Source organism: Ursus americanus, chromosome 9 (assembly GCF_024610735.1).
Source record: "Ursus americanus isolate L20-20 chromosome 9, mUrsAme1.1.p, whole genome shotgun sequence".
NCBI classification, from domain to species: domain Eukaryota; kingdom Metazoa; phylum Chordata; class Mammalia; order Carnivora; family Ursidae; genus Ursus; species Ursus americanus.
The window spans coordinates 1,929,650-1,945,884 of record NC_142135.1 but is presented as its reverse complement, the minus strand read 5'-3'; the positions used below and the strand labels follow the sequence as shown (position 1 = coordinate 1,945,884).

Here is a 16,235-nt window from a genome sequence, read left to right as displayed (position 1 = left end):
TATTGGGAGTGAAAAATAAGTAAAAGCCCGCCCTTCCTGACGCTCGGTCGCAGGGCTGAGGAGGACCGGTGCCGGGCACCTGTGCGGCCTCCTCCCCATACCCGCCCTGGACAGGCCCCGCATGGGGCTGGACGCCCGGAGACAACACTTCATTTTCTCCTCGATCATTCTCATTTACTCAAAAACACATCCTAGACACGTTCCGCCGAATCTGTCAACCCTAAGATACACCTCATAAAAACGTCTTACCATCTCGGAAAGATGGGCCTTTCCGTCCATGGCCCTGGGCCATCTGTGTGACCTCGTTCTCTCTGGAGCTCTTTGGAAGGACAGTTTCCAAGGAGCAAGCTCTAGGAGATGATGGCTGACCCGTCTGAGCACGCCCACAGCTGCCCTGAAACCCAGGGGACACAGTCCCAAGCACCCAGCTCCTGAAGGGCAGCTCCTTCTTGGAAAAGGCCCTGGACTCGCATCTCCCCAGAGGAGGAACAGCAAAGGACATCTGTTCAGCTCATACTCCGCGTCCCTCTGGGGGGGTGGAGGGGGGACACTGCAGCCCAGCATGACAGGGACAGAAGGACTGCCCCGAGCGATTCCCCTTGGGCCCCAAGCGGGGTGGGAGAGGCCTCAAAAGGTCATCTCGGCCATCCTCGCCTCCAGGAAGCAAGGACCCAAGCACAGGGGCAGCCCACGGGGCTCCCAGCCAGCCTCGGGGGAGGCTCCACCCCCCCCTCACTCACAGAGCCCCCACCCTCCAGGAAGGATGGAGAAGGGCAGGGCGGCCGGCTGGCTTAGTTGGGGATGGAGGTTCCCATGCCACAGACAGCTACAGTAAAGCACGCTCCCAACTCAGACCTCAAGAACTCTGCCAGACGTCTGGGGAGGCAGACACGGCCCTGGACAGTCACAGCACGTGAGAGAGAGGCCATGCCCGAGGCCCCACATTCAGGCATCTCTGTGGGTCTGAGGGTCTGACCACGAGCCTCCAGGTGCCCTGTCACTTCCCCTCCTCCCGAAGGGCTGGGTGGGGAGCCAGGTCCTCTCTCCAGACAGCTGCGCCAGGCTCTCCTGCAGGCACACGTTCCCCAGGCCCAGCGACTTGCTCAGGCCAGTGTAAGGAAGAGGCACAGCTGTCCAGGTACCTGGCGACGGGGGTCACCATCGGCTTTGGAGCCCCCAGAGTCCCTCCTGTGAGGAATGAGGCGAGGGGCCCGGCTGAAGGCCCACGTCACCGCCCACATTTCCACCTGGTCACAGAAGTCCAGTCCCTGCCCACCTCCTCCTGGAGACTCCGCATGGTCCAGACACCTGTGAAGGGGCCGGTCTGGTCCACCCTCCAGAATCACATGACCCTTGAACTTTGAGGGGGGCCTGAGGCAATGTTTCTGATTATTAGAATACACACAATTGGGGGAAAAGTTCAAACACAGACAATTATAAAGAAATGATAAAGATCGTTTGCAACCACAGCACCCAGAGGTGAATGCTGTGACCACAGAGGTGGGGGTCTTGCACGATTAGAAGACTCTGGACATGGCTTTGCTTTACTGCATTCAGCGCACCTGTCACCACATGAGGACGTGTGGGGAGGTCACCCAGAGACCTCTGACAGCTCAAGCTAATGCCCACATCACAGCCGCCTCCCCCAGCGAGGTGGTGATGGCGCTTCCGCATTCTCTGTGCACAACCACACTGCAGCCAGCACCCCTGCCCACACCCCAACGACGCCCGCACCCCGACGATGCCCGCGCCCTGATGACGTCCACACCCGATGACGTCCTGGCGATTCAGGAAGAGGGAGAGCCAGGCCAGGAGCGGGAAGGCGTCGGGGTCCAGGAGCAGCCACGCCCTCTCCTCTGGAGCGAGCCAGCTCCACCGCGGCCCAGCAGTGCCAGCGCACTGCCACCTTCAAGCCCGTCTCTCTGGGCTGCGGTGAGGCTCAACCGTGTCTCCAACCTCTTCACAGGGCTGGCCCACTTGTAGGAAGATTTTCAGGTTTTCCTTTGATTTATGTGGGTTCTTTATGTGTTAATAATCTGCCAGTTGGCTTTTCGCTGTGTTTTTGCTATGGTTCTACCATGAAGAGACCACCCCGAGCCCCACATAATTACCCACAGGATCCCACGAACCCTGCACTGCTCGGTGCACAGCAGGTCCCAGGTGGTCGCGGCGGCTCCTGCACAGACAGGGGTCTCCGCCTGGCCCCAACATCCTGCCCAGGGCGCTGGCCCCTCCCCGGAGCCTCCCCACGTCACCCCGCAGAGGAGCGGGTAAAGAACCAGCAGCACCAGGCCCCAACGACGGTCAACAAATCAGGACAATGTAGGTCCTCTCCTGACAAAAACACAAGTAAGCAGACATCATTTTTAAGAAACAACTAGGGAAAAAATACATACGTTTGGAAACAATGAACAATTTATTCTAAATAAATCCTGGGGGAAAAGAAATAATAAAAAAATTTTAAAAAACAAAAAAATTCCTGAGTCAAAGAAGATATAATAATGGAAATAAGAACTGAACACAACTGAACTTTAATTTAAAAACACTGCACACTTCTGAATGTCTGATATTCGACTAACACTGACCATCTGGACACTTATGATCTCAAGTCTTTTTACTACAAAAGAATAAAAAGTGAATACGAATGACATAAGCATCCAACTTAGGAGTTAGAAAAGTAAAACAGCATCAACTCAAAGAGAGAGGGAAGAAAATGATAAAAGTATGAGTGGAAGTCAATACAGTAGACAGTATCAAGAAAGTCAGAAGTCAGTTCTTTAGGGAGACTTAAAAAATTGACAAGCCTCAGTCAATACTGATTATGAAAGAAAACAGGGAAAGTACAAATGAACTCTATTAGAAATAAAAAAAGAAGATGTGATGCTGATACCGTGACCATTAGTAAGACAGAGGCCACCACAATGGTAGGCCCCGTGCAGCCCTCAGCTTTCGCGACAGCCTATGGTCGGGCAGGGGCAGAGCAGGGCGGGCAGAACCCGGCCAGGCCCTCGGCCACACCACAGCGATGCCCCATTGACAACCGGTGGCTACTGTCCACATTTCATTTCAATAAATTCGAACATTTAAGTGAAGCAGATGTAGGTCTCAGAAAACACAAATTAGCAAAACTGACCCAAGAAGAAATAGAGCGCCTGGACGGTCTGTATGACAGAGAAGTGAACTGCTAGTCAAGAGGCACTCCACCAAGGAAGCACGAGGCCCAGACGTTTTTACAGCAAAATCCCAGGCACACTTAAGGAACGTGTAGTCCTATTCTTCCATAAAGTCACACAGAATATAAGCACCATGTCACTCAGCATCAGAGAGGCTCCGACCAGCTCAGGAAGGTGGAAAGAAGAATGGACGGACAGGAGAAAAAAGGAAAAAAATGTCGCTATGTACAAATGATATAATCCAAACAGAAAACCTAAGATCCCACAAATTATTACAGTAATAGGAGTTTAGCAAAATGGCATGATATAAAGTCAGTGGGCAAAAATCAATTACACTCCCTAGGAAAACCGTGGTTCCTTCAAGAAATAAACTTGGAGAGAAAAACAGACAAACCAAAACGATGGAGAAGCTCAAGGTTCAGAGAGACCTGAAAGGCCTGTCAGTCAACTGCCGCATATGGGTCTTCCCACGGCCCTGCTGCACACCGCGGAGCCGCCCAGTGGTCTAGATGCCAGGGCGCACTGCATCTGACCAGCACTCTAGCGCACTCTGGTCCACGCAAACAGAGTCCCTGCATTGCAGAGGCACAGGGACGTGTCAGTGCGGGAGGCACACTGCGTCTGGGACTCACGCTGCATCTGGGACTCACCGCGGAATGACACGACGGCAGCCCAAGGTCACCAGGGGCTGGGCCGGCCACAGCAGACTCCTGATGAGCTGGCGTGGGCAGCACTGGGGCACGTTACGTTATCATGTTTACTTCTCTATGTTTGAAATTGTCTATGTTTAGAAAGTTTTAAAATGAGGCATTTAAAAATTAAAATCTCTGGACTCTGCTTCTTTTAAAAAACCAATTGTTGTGTACGTGTACCAGCCACAAAGATTTGGCACGCGTAATACTCAGAGTGGTAGTTCTTCTATGCAGAAAATGGTTTTTTTTTTTGTTAAAACAAACTTAATGAACGATATGTAAGATCTTTGTAATGAAAGTTACACAACTTTACTGAAAAACATGAAAGAAGATCCGAGAAATAGGAAGACGCATATGCTCATGGACTGGGAGCCCACGAACGGTAAAGATGCCAGTTCTCGCCACATTAATGCACTGGATGTGTGGCAGCTGCAGCCAAAACGCCAAGCCTGACAAGGGGATTCTAAAATGTATGTTCAAGGGGCACCTGGGTGGCGCAGTCATTAAGCGTCTGCCTTCGGCTCAGGGCATGATCCCAGCGTTCTGGGATCCAGCCCCGCATCAGGCTCCTCCGCTATGAGCCTGCTTCTTCCTCTCCCACTCCCCCTACTTGTGTTCCCTCTCTCGCTGGCTGTCTCTGTCAAATAAATAAATAAATAAATAAATAAATAAATAAATAAATGAAATGTATGTTCGAGAACAAAGGGCCAAAAACACCCAAGACACTTCTGAGGGAAAGCAAGTAGAGCAGCTTGTCGTGAAAAACATCAAAAACCGTAACTCTGAAAATTAAGGGGGAATTTGGCACAGGAAGAGCAAACTGACCAAGAGGACCTACACAGAATCATTTATTGCAGAGCTCTGGCTCTGCGGGTCTGTAGGAAGGGGACAGCATTTTCAGTAACAGTCCCAGGACAACGCATGGTTCGGAGAGAGAAATGCAGGGCAGCTCTCTGCCCTCCCTGCGCCCCACCCCATAAACAAAGATCGAACCCCGGTGACGGACGGCTTAGAGATGAACTACAGTCACATCAGCTTCGGAGGAGAGAAAATGTGGCGCCAGTACCACCCCGTGCTAGGATTCATCGCGCCAGACAGAACGCACACAGGACAGAAGAGACCTGCGCGCTCAAGCGAGCCACCATGGAGAGCTCAGCTCGCTGCGGACTCACACTCCCCAGCAGGTGCCAACCGAAACGCAGGCCCCGACTGGACGAAGACGCACAGAGCCAGCGGACAAGGGTTTCACTTCCGGAATACACAAACCTTGCAAGTCAGTAAGAAGATAGCAAAGTCTAAAGAAAAATAAAGAGAGTCCGCTGGAGCAGAAACTGGTCCATCCCATCGGTCGCCAGAGAAACGTAAACGAAACCCAGAGAGAGCACGCCCCGCCCCCAGACTGCAAACGTTCAGCATCCGCCCCTGGCCCCACTCACGCTGACGAGGCCGAGGCGCCAAGGGCAGCCCAGACAGTGCCAACAGCTCCCCTGCACTGCCGGGCGACAGGCCCCAAAACAGACACGCTCACTGGCCCTCACACGAGGACCAGCACGGGTGCCACACAGCCACACGGCAGGAAAACAGAAGGGAACAGCGACTTGCAGCAGCAGGGACTCAGAAGCCAAACCAGCAAATGGCAGATAAGACAAATCCCACAGTTCCACAAACAAAGTTCCGAGACATGCAAAGCCAGCAAGGTATGGTGTGGGGACACAGACCCATGTCAGCAAAACCGGACAGAACAGCAAGGAAGCCCAAAACACAGCCCTCAGGGCAAGGGCGTCCTGGGAAAGGGGAAGTGACTCAGAAGTACTGTAAGGGGATCCCTGCTCTGCCCTGTACCAGTTGCATAGCAGCCCCCGACCCTGCCCAGCCTCAGTTTCCCCCTCTATATTTGCAAAAATAACGCCTATACCACATTGTCATTAGGACCAAACCAGACCATCCATCCACTCTGCCATGGGCCAAGCACCCCCAGGCACCTCTAGACCAGTTCAGTGCACCTGCTGAGTGCCAGCCTGGTGCCAGACTGACTACAGACACCAGGTCTGTTCCCACCACAGGGCAGCCTCTCAAAGTCCAACACCAACAACTCCGCCCCCACCAAGGCCAGTGTCACTCACCCCTGGCCACAGGCAACATGGGTCAAAGAGAACCCGCCTACCCCTGGCTACCATCACGAAAGCAGAGGCCTGCCCACTGCCACCTCCCACCACCCGCCAGCACTGCAAGCCACTGTCATTACCTAGGGGCTGATAGCCTTGTCTGGAGGGTCCCCCGAAAGGGCCATGGCTCCCCAGGCCGCCACTGCCAGCGATAGATCCGTAGGACATCTTCTTACAGAGAGCAGGGCCACTGTCTTCCCACAGAGCTGGAGGAGACAAAAACCAGGTTGGGAGGGAGGAGAGGAGTTAGTGCCCAGATTCAGGGTAGACTCAGGCCTGTGCCCACCCCGCCCACCAGCCTGGCTCCACTTCATCCTCACCCCAGGCGCCCCATGCCCACATCTCAGCTCAGCTGGGCTCCTCCCGACCCCAGGGTGGGGGCCCCACCGAGCCCCTCCAAAGTGCGCTCTTGTCCCACCGTCCCCATGAGGGGACAGGCACTGGGAATAACCTCTCAAAGACGGCAGTGGTCCCAACCAGAGCCCCCGCACCCCTGTATAAGCCCACCCCCGCCGAGCTGCGAAACCGGGGCTTGCGCCACCTGCCCCCTCTCTAGCTCTAGCTCAGTCCTTCTGAGCCAGACAAGATGGCAAGAGGGCAGGGGGCAGGCTGCCGGGGCTGAAACCACCTCGACGCTTGGTCCCTACGGAGCTTGGACGAGACACCCACCATCCCCAGCCTCAGTGTCCTCGTCTGCAAAACCAGGGTAATGAGAGGACCTGCCCCCAGGCCGGCCGTGTGGCGCGGGTGACACACACTGACGGCAGGCACTCAGAACACAACCACCTGTCTCAGCACCTGAGCACAACACCAACCATCCCTGCTGGGGGTGGTTCGGCATCCCGCCCACCCGACCTGCTCCCTGGGGGAACTGCGGCGCCAGGACAGCAGTGGGGACACCTCCAGCCTGACAAGTGCCCCCTGGGGCCCTCCAGGGTCATCAGTTTTCTGGGTGTCTGCACAGGGGCCACTGTGAGCGCACACGGACTCGCCCAGCGTCTGCCTGATCGGCCACATCCTAACGACACTGGCCTGGCTCGTGCAGCACTCCCAACAGGCCAGGCTGGACTCTCAGTACCTCGCAGCCATGGCTCACCTCGGCTGTACGGAAGCCTACGTGAGAGGGCAGGACGGTGACCCAAGTGAGCTCAAGGCGGCGAGAAGCAGGCCCAAGTTCCTGGGGTCGGAGGGGGCCCACAGAGCAGGCCGTCCTCACGAAGACCTGTAAGGTGGCCCCACTATCGCCTCACGTGGCAGATGAGGACACTGAGGCGCAAACGAGGGGTAAGGCACCCAAGGCCACGTGGCTGTCCGCCAGCAGAGAAGGGTTTGGGATCCAGCAGGTCGACCCCAGTGCCTATGATCTCACTGCACGGCCTCTCCGAGGGCGAATCCAGGTCACCTGGTCCCTCGCTACCAACCCCAGAGACAGGAGGTGCTGTCCCAACACCCCACAGGCTGCTGTAGGTACCCAGAGAACACCAAGCCGCTGAGAGAGGGCACGGCAGGCGCGGAAGTACAGAGCTCGGTGGAAGGGAAGGGTGCTCCCACCGAGCAAGCAGAAGGAAAGACGAACAGGAGCAGAGGCCAGGACCCACCCACATCCGAGGGACAGCAATCGTGGGGACAGAGGACACCCAGAGAAGGGGATGTGCAACCCAGAACTGGAGGCCACCAAGCGGAACGCCATGCAGTGCAGCCAGACGGGGCCTGCCCTCAGGGGCGCACGGGCCACGAGGACAGAACCCGAAACCACAGTGGCCCCATGCGGCACAGAAGACACTTCCAGATAGGAATCGGGCCCTTCCCTGCCCCTCCCGAGAGAGGACATAAGGCCACGCTCCATCCAGCTCACCTAATCCAGGAAAACAGGCAGGTGTGACCGCCTGCGGTAGGAGCAAGGTGAAGGATCCCAAGGAGAAGGGAGGGAGGCCTGGGGCAGATGCTGTGCCGGCGCCGGGAGGGTGGCCAGCTGACTGGGCGGCAGAAGGTTCCAGAGAGACTTCCTCAGGAAGAAAGGGAAGACCGCGGCATCTGAACACGACCAGGCTCCAGGGAAACATGGTGAGCAGGAAATGAGGATGATCCTGGTTCACCGTGAGGTTCAGCGCCCCCCCCGCCCAGCAGCAACTGCAGTTAGGAAAAGCCTCATCTGCCTGCCTACAGCGGGATGCAGCCCAGAGCGGCACCGGGGAGGGAGGGACGGTGCGTGTGCATGTGTGTGCCTGCTCCAGCATGTGCGTACGTGTATGCTCAAGCCTGTGTGTGCGTGCATGTTCGTGTGTGCGTGCATGTTCATGTGTGCTAGTGTCACATGCACCTGTGCTCCAGCATGTATGTGTGCTCAAGTGTGCGCGTGTTCGGGCCTGTGTGTGCATGTGTGTTCATGTGTGCTAGCGTCACATGCACGTGTGCTCCAGCATGTATGTGTGCTCAAGTGTGCACGTGTTCGAGCATGGGTGTGCATGTGTGTTCATGTGTGCTAGTGTCACGTGAACATGTGCTCCAGCGTGTCTGTGTGCTCAAGTGTACATGTGTTCGAGCCTGTGTGTGTGTTCATGTGTGCTAGTGTCACATGCATGTGTGCTCAAGTGTGCACGTGTTCGAGCATGGGTGTGCACGTGTGTTCATGTGTGCTAGTGTCACGTGCACTTGTGTTCCAGGTTGTATGTGTGCTCAAATGTGCGCGTGTTCGAGTCTGTGTGTGCATGTGTATTCGTGTCTGCTAGTGTCACATGCACGTGTGCTCCAGCGTGTATGTGTGCTCAAGTGTGCGCTTGTTCGAGCATGGGTGTGCACACGTGTTCATGTGTGCTAGTGTCACGTGCACTTGTGTTCCAGGTTGTATGTGTGCTCAAGTGTGTGCGTATTCGAGTCTGTGTGTGCATGTGTATTCGTGTCTGCTAGTGTCACATGCACGTGTGCTCAAGTGTGCGCATGTTCGAGCATGGGTGTGCATGTGTGTTTATGTGTGTGTGCGTGAGCACGCATGTGGGTATACCAGCATGCACGTGTGCTCCAGCATGTGTCTATATGCATGTTCACGCATGTGTGCTCGAGCACATGTGTGTGTGTGCCAAGCACAGGCATGAAAGCACACATCAATCCTCATCTTGCAAGTCGATAATGCCAACCCACTGGAAACCATGCAGCAGCAGTGACGGAGCACATTATCGAGAAGAGAGACCCGCTATCCAGACACCGGTTGGGTCAGAAGCAGCTAACTGCGGGGAGAGGAAGAAGGGACGACTCTCTTATCTCAAACAACCATGTAGGACTCATTTATCCTCCAAACTTCAGATAGGTATCATCTTAAAATATTAAAGCTTCATTTGTAAGATTCCAGTGAGATCATCATCCAGAAAGAGGAGTCTAGAAACAAGAGTGGTGAGCTGCAGGGGCATCTGCCTGAGTGGACGACCCACGCAGGGACCCAGCACTCTCCTGAGATGTCTGGAGGGCGGCCCCAGAGTCACCATGTCGTCCTAGGGGGGCTACGAGGAGCCCAGGCAGGCTTCCGGGAGGCCTAGGCTCAACTCCACAGATACGCCCTGTGGACCCACAGCGCACCAGGCACTGTGTCCAGCGTGAACAAGACAGGCCTGGTCCTGGTCTCAGGGACGTGGACTTTGGCTGGGCGTCAGCCAGAATGTCCCGTGATGAGGGCTCCAACAGGAGGGTGCAGAGACCTGGGAGGCATGGCTAGAGCCCCAGACCGGGCGGGTCTGGCAGCCCCCCAGAGGAAGGAGCTCAAGTGGGGTCCAAACAGGAGCAGGAAGGAGCTGGCCAACTGGGTGAGAAGGGAGCAGCGCAGGGACAGCTCTGGGAGGACAGGAGGGGCAGCCCGCACACAGGAGTGACCGGGGTCGACGAGAGGAAGGGACAGAGGCGGGGTGGGCAGCGCTAGGGACGCCCCCAGCCCAAGAGATCTCCACGTGCCCAGCACAAGAAGGGCAGCAGGAAGGGATAGAGGGGCTGAGGGGCAACAGCAGGCCGAGAGGGCTGCCCTCAGCGGTGTCCAGGCAAGTGAAGGGCAACGAGCGGCCGGGCTAGGGAGGCAGGAAAGAGAAAAAACCCCAGCCTGCCACCTCGTCTGACCTGCAGTCTCATCTTGCTGGGCCCCAGAGCACGTGTCGGCAGTGTATGCTCAGCGTACCGGGAGGTGGAGGCTGTCCCGCTGACAGAGCCAGAAAGAGACGCCCCAGCCTGAGGACCAGAAGCACCAATGCCGGCGCCCGTCCTCCGCCCCCGTCCCTGGCAGACAGCGAGGGGCCGCGGGCACACACCCAGGCTCCCCGGGTGCCCTGTGTCCAGGCTGTGCCAGCAGCTTCGTGCACGCTGCTGCCGCTCACCCACCGCGGCCAGTTCACAGCCTGACTCCTCCGCGGGCAAGGGCAGGTGGTGGGCAGCAACAGAGACAGATGAGGAGGGAGGGAGCAGCTGGACAAAGGCCATGGCAGCCACCGGTGGCCCGGGCGGGCGGAAGCTGCTGCAGGGCCAGGCCGGAGGGCTGGGCAGATGCCGACGGGCTGCAGTGCCCAGGAATGGCCCCGGACCGCCTCAGAGCCGTGGGACAGAGGCCACAGGAACAAGGTCGGCTCCCAAGGAGGCCTCCCACCGAGCGGCTTCTTTGAGCCAGGGCGGCCAGCCTCCTCTGGCCTTGTGCCCCCGGGCTGGCACCAGGCTCTTCCCCGGCCACTTCCCCTTCCACCCCCCACCCCAGCAGCCTAGAGGGAGCCATCTGTCCTTGCAGTGCCCAAATCCTGCTCTTAGGGCAGCAGAGGAAGCAGAGGTGCCAGGGAACGCCCCAGCAACGCAGCCCTGCCCCTGGGACAAAGCCCCTCGGCCCAGGAGGAGGGACAGACTGACAGCAGGATGCCACTGGACCCTGGTCAGGAGGGAGCACCCGGATACAGCTCCAGGCTGGGCTCCAATGACCTGGACTCCAAGGCCAGGACTAAGACAGGGCAGGTTCTGCCCCGGACGGGCTCCCAAGCAGGACACGACCCTGCCTGCAGCTTTCTTCTGTCAGCCTGGGGCTCTCAGAGGCAGTGTGTTCCCGAGACTACAGCTGACCGTCCTAGCAGCAGACACAGAACAGTATCTTCTAGACTGGGGTGCCCTACAACAGGCCCTGCTCCCCTCAGGCTGAAGGGGACTCCAAAGATGGAAAGCAGGTCCTTCCCAGGTGGGGTCCGTTTCCTCATCTGTAACATGGGCAGCTGCCCAGCCCTCAGGGGACTAGAGTGAGGAATGAATCAGTTCATGTCTGGGTGCCATTCAGTGGACCTGACCTGCACCGTGAAGGGGACACAGCAAAATCAGCATCACACAGTGCCATCTGCCCTCGGGGGCCTCCTGCTCCAGCTGGGGACAGACAAGGAGGGGCTGATGCACCATCATGGGGACCTCCATCCTCAGTCCCAGCCAGACCTCGCCCAGCCGACAGCCCTGGGGACCTGGCCCTCAGGCCTGTGCCCTGGCCTGGGGTGGTATCCTTCACCCAAGTCCTCCCTCCTCTCTGCCCTGCACCAACCCCAGAACTCACCCTGCTCCCCCTCCCTTGCCCTTCCTCCCCACCCCTGCACAACCACAACCCTGGTTAATCCAGCTTTCATGGCAAGACTGTGCCGGGTGCCTACCCACCCACCAACCCGGGACCCATCCCAGGGGCAGCCCGGTCCCTCCCCAGACACTCGGCGAGCCCTCCTCTGGCCACACTGCCAGGCCACAGCCCTGAACTGGGGTTATTCTACTGCTCTGTACCGCTCTGTCCTTTTTGTCTCCACCCCACTGAACCAGAGCAAGCCAAGCAAGCGCGACACGACACAGGCCAGACCCAGAAAAGTGCACGACACACAGAGCAGCAAACAGGCCCTGGCACTCCTCGATGCCCTCCGCGTGCAGAGTGTCAGGGTGGAGGCAGGCTGGGAGAAGAGCACGGCGCTCCTCGATGCCGTCCACATGCAGAGTGTCAGGGTGGAGGCAGGCTGGGAGAAGAGCACGGCACTCCAGAAGGAAAGCTGGCCAGGGCCCCCCCCCCACCACCACGGCCCGAATCCTCCTGCTGCGAACCACCATCCGCTCACCTGGTCACACGCCAGGCACCGCGCCGAGCAGGCCCGCCGGCAGGAGACCTGCAGCCCGCACCGCCCTGAGCGCTGCTCCGCCCGGGGCCCAGCCACCAACCCCAGGATGCCCAGGGCTGCGTTGCCTAGAGACCACAGGGCTGCCCCCAGGGAGGGCGAGGCTGGAGCCAACAGAGACACCCGGTCCCACCCACACTGCTCCAGGTGGATGCTGAGCCGCCCAGGCTGACTGATGATCAGAGGGCCAGGCGGACACCATGAGTCAGTCCCTGCAAGAGCCCTCAGGGGCGACTGTCGCCATCTGGACCCACTCTTTCCTCCACAGGCTGCTGCCCATGGGACCATCAACATGGTTCAGCCACACCAACATGCCCTCATAGGGTGCTCAAAAGCCAAACCAGCCTGGGGACCCTGGATGAAGGCCTCAACATCACAAGACCAGGCTCCCCCACAGACATGGTACCTAGTCCACTCACACCTGGCAGCGAGGCAGGACTGTCATCACGTGAAAGACATCTGGGACGTGTGTGGTCGTGGGGGCCTCGGAGGGATGGACGGCGATCACGGGTTCATGGGAGCAGTGGAGTCACCTGGGCCAGGGACCCTGGATCTAATCAAACCCCAGCTTTTAAGATGAGAAAACCAAATTCACAAAGGGAAAGTGACTTCTTCCAAATCACAGACACAGGCGGGATCCAGGAGCAGGCCGCCAACCCACCAACCCACCAACCCACCGTCACTGCAGCTGCTCCCGCCCACCCCTCCCCAGCGCTCTCTCGGCAGCACGTACGGTCTCAGGTCCTCCTCACGCAGGTCCTCCCTGCCGGACCACGAGCCTCTCCCTCACCCCTCCCTCACCCCGGCATCACCCCTGCCCCGACGGGAGCTTGGCGTCACCCCTGTGAATTCCGCTCTCAGCATGCACACAGTCCAGGCACGGGCGTGTGCAGGCAGACAGCCCCGCGCACACGGCCGTGCGGGTGTGGTGTTCATGACTTCCCAGCTCTGCCCCGCACGGCCGCTCACAGGCTCTGCCCCATGAACACGAACACGACCCGCAGATGAGAGCGTCGCATCTGCGCTGCTCTCCTGGTGGCAATCACCGCGCCGTGCTTGTGTGAGAGGCCGTGTCGCCCAGGACCAGGGAGCATCGCGGCTGCAGCGCACGGTCAAGCCGTCCAGAAGGAAACACACATGGACACATGGAAGGACAAGCCACTGCAGGGAAGGGTGCCGTGGCGCACGCGGGATGTCTGTTAATCTGCTGACTCTCGTTTAAATCTAGAATTATCATGTCCAAAAATATTAAGTTAAAAATAAAGTTAAAACTCACTGGAGATTTTTTTAAATCCTAAAAGTAAATCTGTACAAAAGGTACAGATCTGTATACTGAGAACTGAAAGCATCACGAACAGAAAGTGAGGTGCACAGACGTGAGCGAAGATGCCCTGTGTCCGCGGACGTGCACTCGAGACCGCGAGGATGCGTTCTCCGGCATCAGCACGGACGTGTCGTAAATGCTTCCTAAAACCAAGAAGTCCCTCCCATTTTAAACACAATCCACTAAAAACTCTTAGAAAAAAAAAAGAAAAAAAACTAAAATTGAGAAATTTCTAAAAAAAAACCCCAGTGAAAACACTGCGTAAGAACATCAATAAGATACATTTAAAGCAGCGGTCAGAGGAGATTCAGAACACTAAGCATGTCATGACAAAAGGTAAAAGCAAACTAATTTCTCAGCTGAAAGGTTTAGAAAAAGGCATGTAGCACCGTCTGCTTGTGTGGCCCTCGCCCGCATGCCCTCGGTTCGGAGCGTCCGCGGTGGCCCCGTCTGTCACTACCGCCCCTGTGAGCCTGAAGCAGCTTGCACGCAGGGGAGGCCACGCAGAGGGACCGTGCAGGAAGGCAGTCACCTCCGAAGCCTGCCTCATCCCCCGGACCCCTTCCCACGAACTCAGTTTGATTTCCTGTTATTCACAGCCCGAGATACTGTATTAATACACCTACGCTTAAAAAACGTTTAGAAAAACAATAAAATAATCCAAAGGTAACCAAAAAAGAGAAACAATATAAATAGAAGGAAGTATTAACGAGGTAGAAGACAGAAAAACAGAAGACCTAATTTATAAAGCAAAATCCGGATTTCTAAAACACACTAACGAAGGAGACAGCCCGGTAGCTAATGCACTCGAGAAAAGAGGAAGGAAGGGCACGTGTGGCAACGTGGAAAATGCAAAGGGAAGAAGCCTCCCAGCAGAACAAAGGTTAAGGGAGCCTGAGGCCCCACTTGCAAATCTCTATGCAAATCAGTTGTAAAACCCCGATAAAAGGGGCTATATCTTAGGAAAGTGAAGTTTACCGAAAGTGACCCATCGGAGGCAGGCTGAACAGACGAATTTGGAGAGAAGAAATAGAAACAGTTATCGTAAAGCCACCCCCACAACGACACCAGGGCCAGACGGCTGTGCGGGGGATCCCGCCACATTTCCAATGCTCCGTCAATTATTCCAGGGAGCTGACGATGAAGAGAGGCTTCCTGATTCTTTTTAATGAAGCATGTATAACATCGGTCCCGAAACCTGATAAACACAGTCCGAACACAAATGGCGAACCAGTTTTGCACTGATGCAAAAGCACCGAACAGAATCCTACAAAACAAAATTCAGAACCCCAGCTGCTTATTTTCCCAGAAATGCGAAGCATATTCAACGTTAGGAAATCCACTAGCCAAACAGACCATACCAACTAACGGACCAAAGGGAAAGGCTTACAAGCTCCCCACAGACACCAACCACATTCCTGACGCAAGCACTGGAGAACTTTCTGGAAATGATAATACCATTAGATTAAAGGTCCAGGAGGAGGCATGGGTGCCTCCACGCCCGGCACCACCCTACTCTACTCCGGGGGCACCGGCCAATGCAGCCGGACGGCAGGGGTCATCGCAAGACGACAGAGATCTGGAAGCAGCGGTCCCTTTGCCACTGGCACAACGGCACACTCACAAAACCCAAACGTGACGCTGCGAGTCAGAGCCACAGGCAGAGCGGCCGGGAGAGAAATTCACACAGACAGCAGCAGCCTCCACGCACAGAGACGCCCAGCGAGAGGCCAGGCCGGCAGGGAACCCCCGTCTGTGACGGCAACAAAGACTGCACACCTAGGAACAGATTTCCACGCACATGAGCGGCTAACAGGAGCACAGCTCCCGGGAAACTTCAGAATGCTCCAGAAGCCGGAAAGGCAGATCTCCCCCACAGAAAGACGCCCCTGGCTCTCAGATAGGATGACCCAACCTCACGAAGACGTCAATTCTCCACCTTGATAAAGAACACCAACGAGCATCCTTCCAGAGCTCGGCAGGCTGACGGGGAGTTCCCACGGGAAAGCCACAGCACAAACACTATCCAGGACAAGAGCAAACAGCCCCCCAGAAAGGACAACTCTCCCCAGACCTGCAACGTCCCAGGGAAGGAAGTGCTGGGCAACAGGCTGTGGTACACCCCGCTGACCGAAGGGACCCGACACAGAAACCACACGTGTGTGACTCCACTTCCCGCGAACGTCCGGAAGAGGCAAACCCACGAGAGCAGAAAGCAGACTGGTGGTCGCCAGAAGCTGCGGGCAGAGGAGTCTGGGGACGGACCACTGATGGACGTGTTCTGGAATTAGACAGTGAGAGTGGACACACAACTCTGTGAACAGACCGAAAACTGAACTGTCCATTTCCAAAGGGCGAACTTCAAGGCATGTGAAGTCTACCTCAAAACACGCCAGAAAGCTTCTATAATTAAAATTCTGTGTGTGAAAACATAAACCAGTAGAATGAGAAAGTCTGAAAACAGACCCAGTACGTAATAAATGGGGCATCTCAAATCAAAGCAGGATCGTCTAGGAAGCTGGGACATCTGGTCAGCCGTGGGGGACGACAAAGGGGTCCAGGCCCACCACAGTAAAAAAATATATTCCAAATGGATCATGGCTTCTGGGTCAAAGATCACAGGGTGGGGGCGCCTGGGTGGCTCAGTCGTTAAGCGTCTGCCTTCGGCTCAGGGCGTGATCCCAGCGTTCTGGGATCGAGCCCTACATCGGGCTCCCTGCTCCGCTGGGAGCCTG

At 56.6% G+C, this 16,235-nt stretch overlaps 1 protein-coding gene across 12 annotated transcripts in view; it reads right to left on the bottom strand.

Moving 5' to 3' along the window:
* TSNARE1 (t-SNARE domain containing 1) overlaps positions 1 to 16,235 on the bottom strand; it is a 153,817-nt gene that overhangs the window by 109,383 nt on the left and 28,199 nt on the right. For all 12 annotated transcript variants that reach the window (XM_087864556.1, XM_087864557.1, XM_087864555.1 and 9 more), the window contains exon 2: positions 6,111 to 6,236. In XM_087864556.1, the coding sequence (XP_087720682.1) occupies positions 6,111 to 6,198 (88 nt within the window). In that variant the 5' untranslated portion in view covers positions 6,199 to 6,236. The remainder of the gene's footprint in view (positions 1 to 6,110; positions 6,237 to 16,235) is intronic.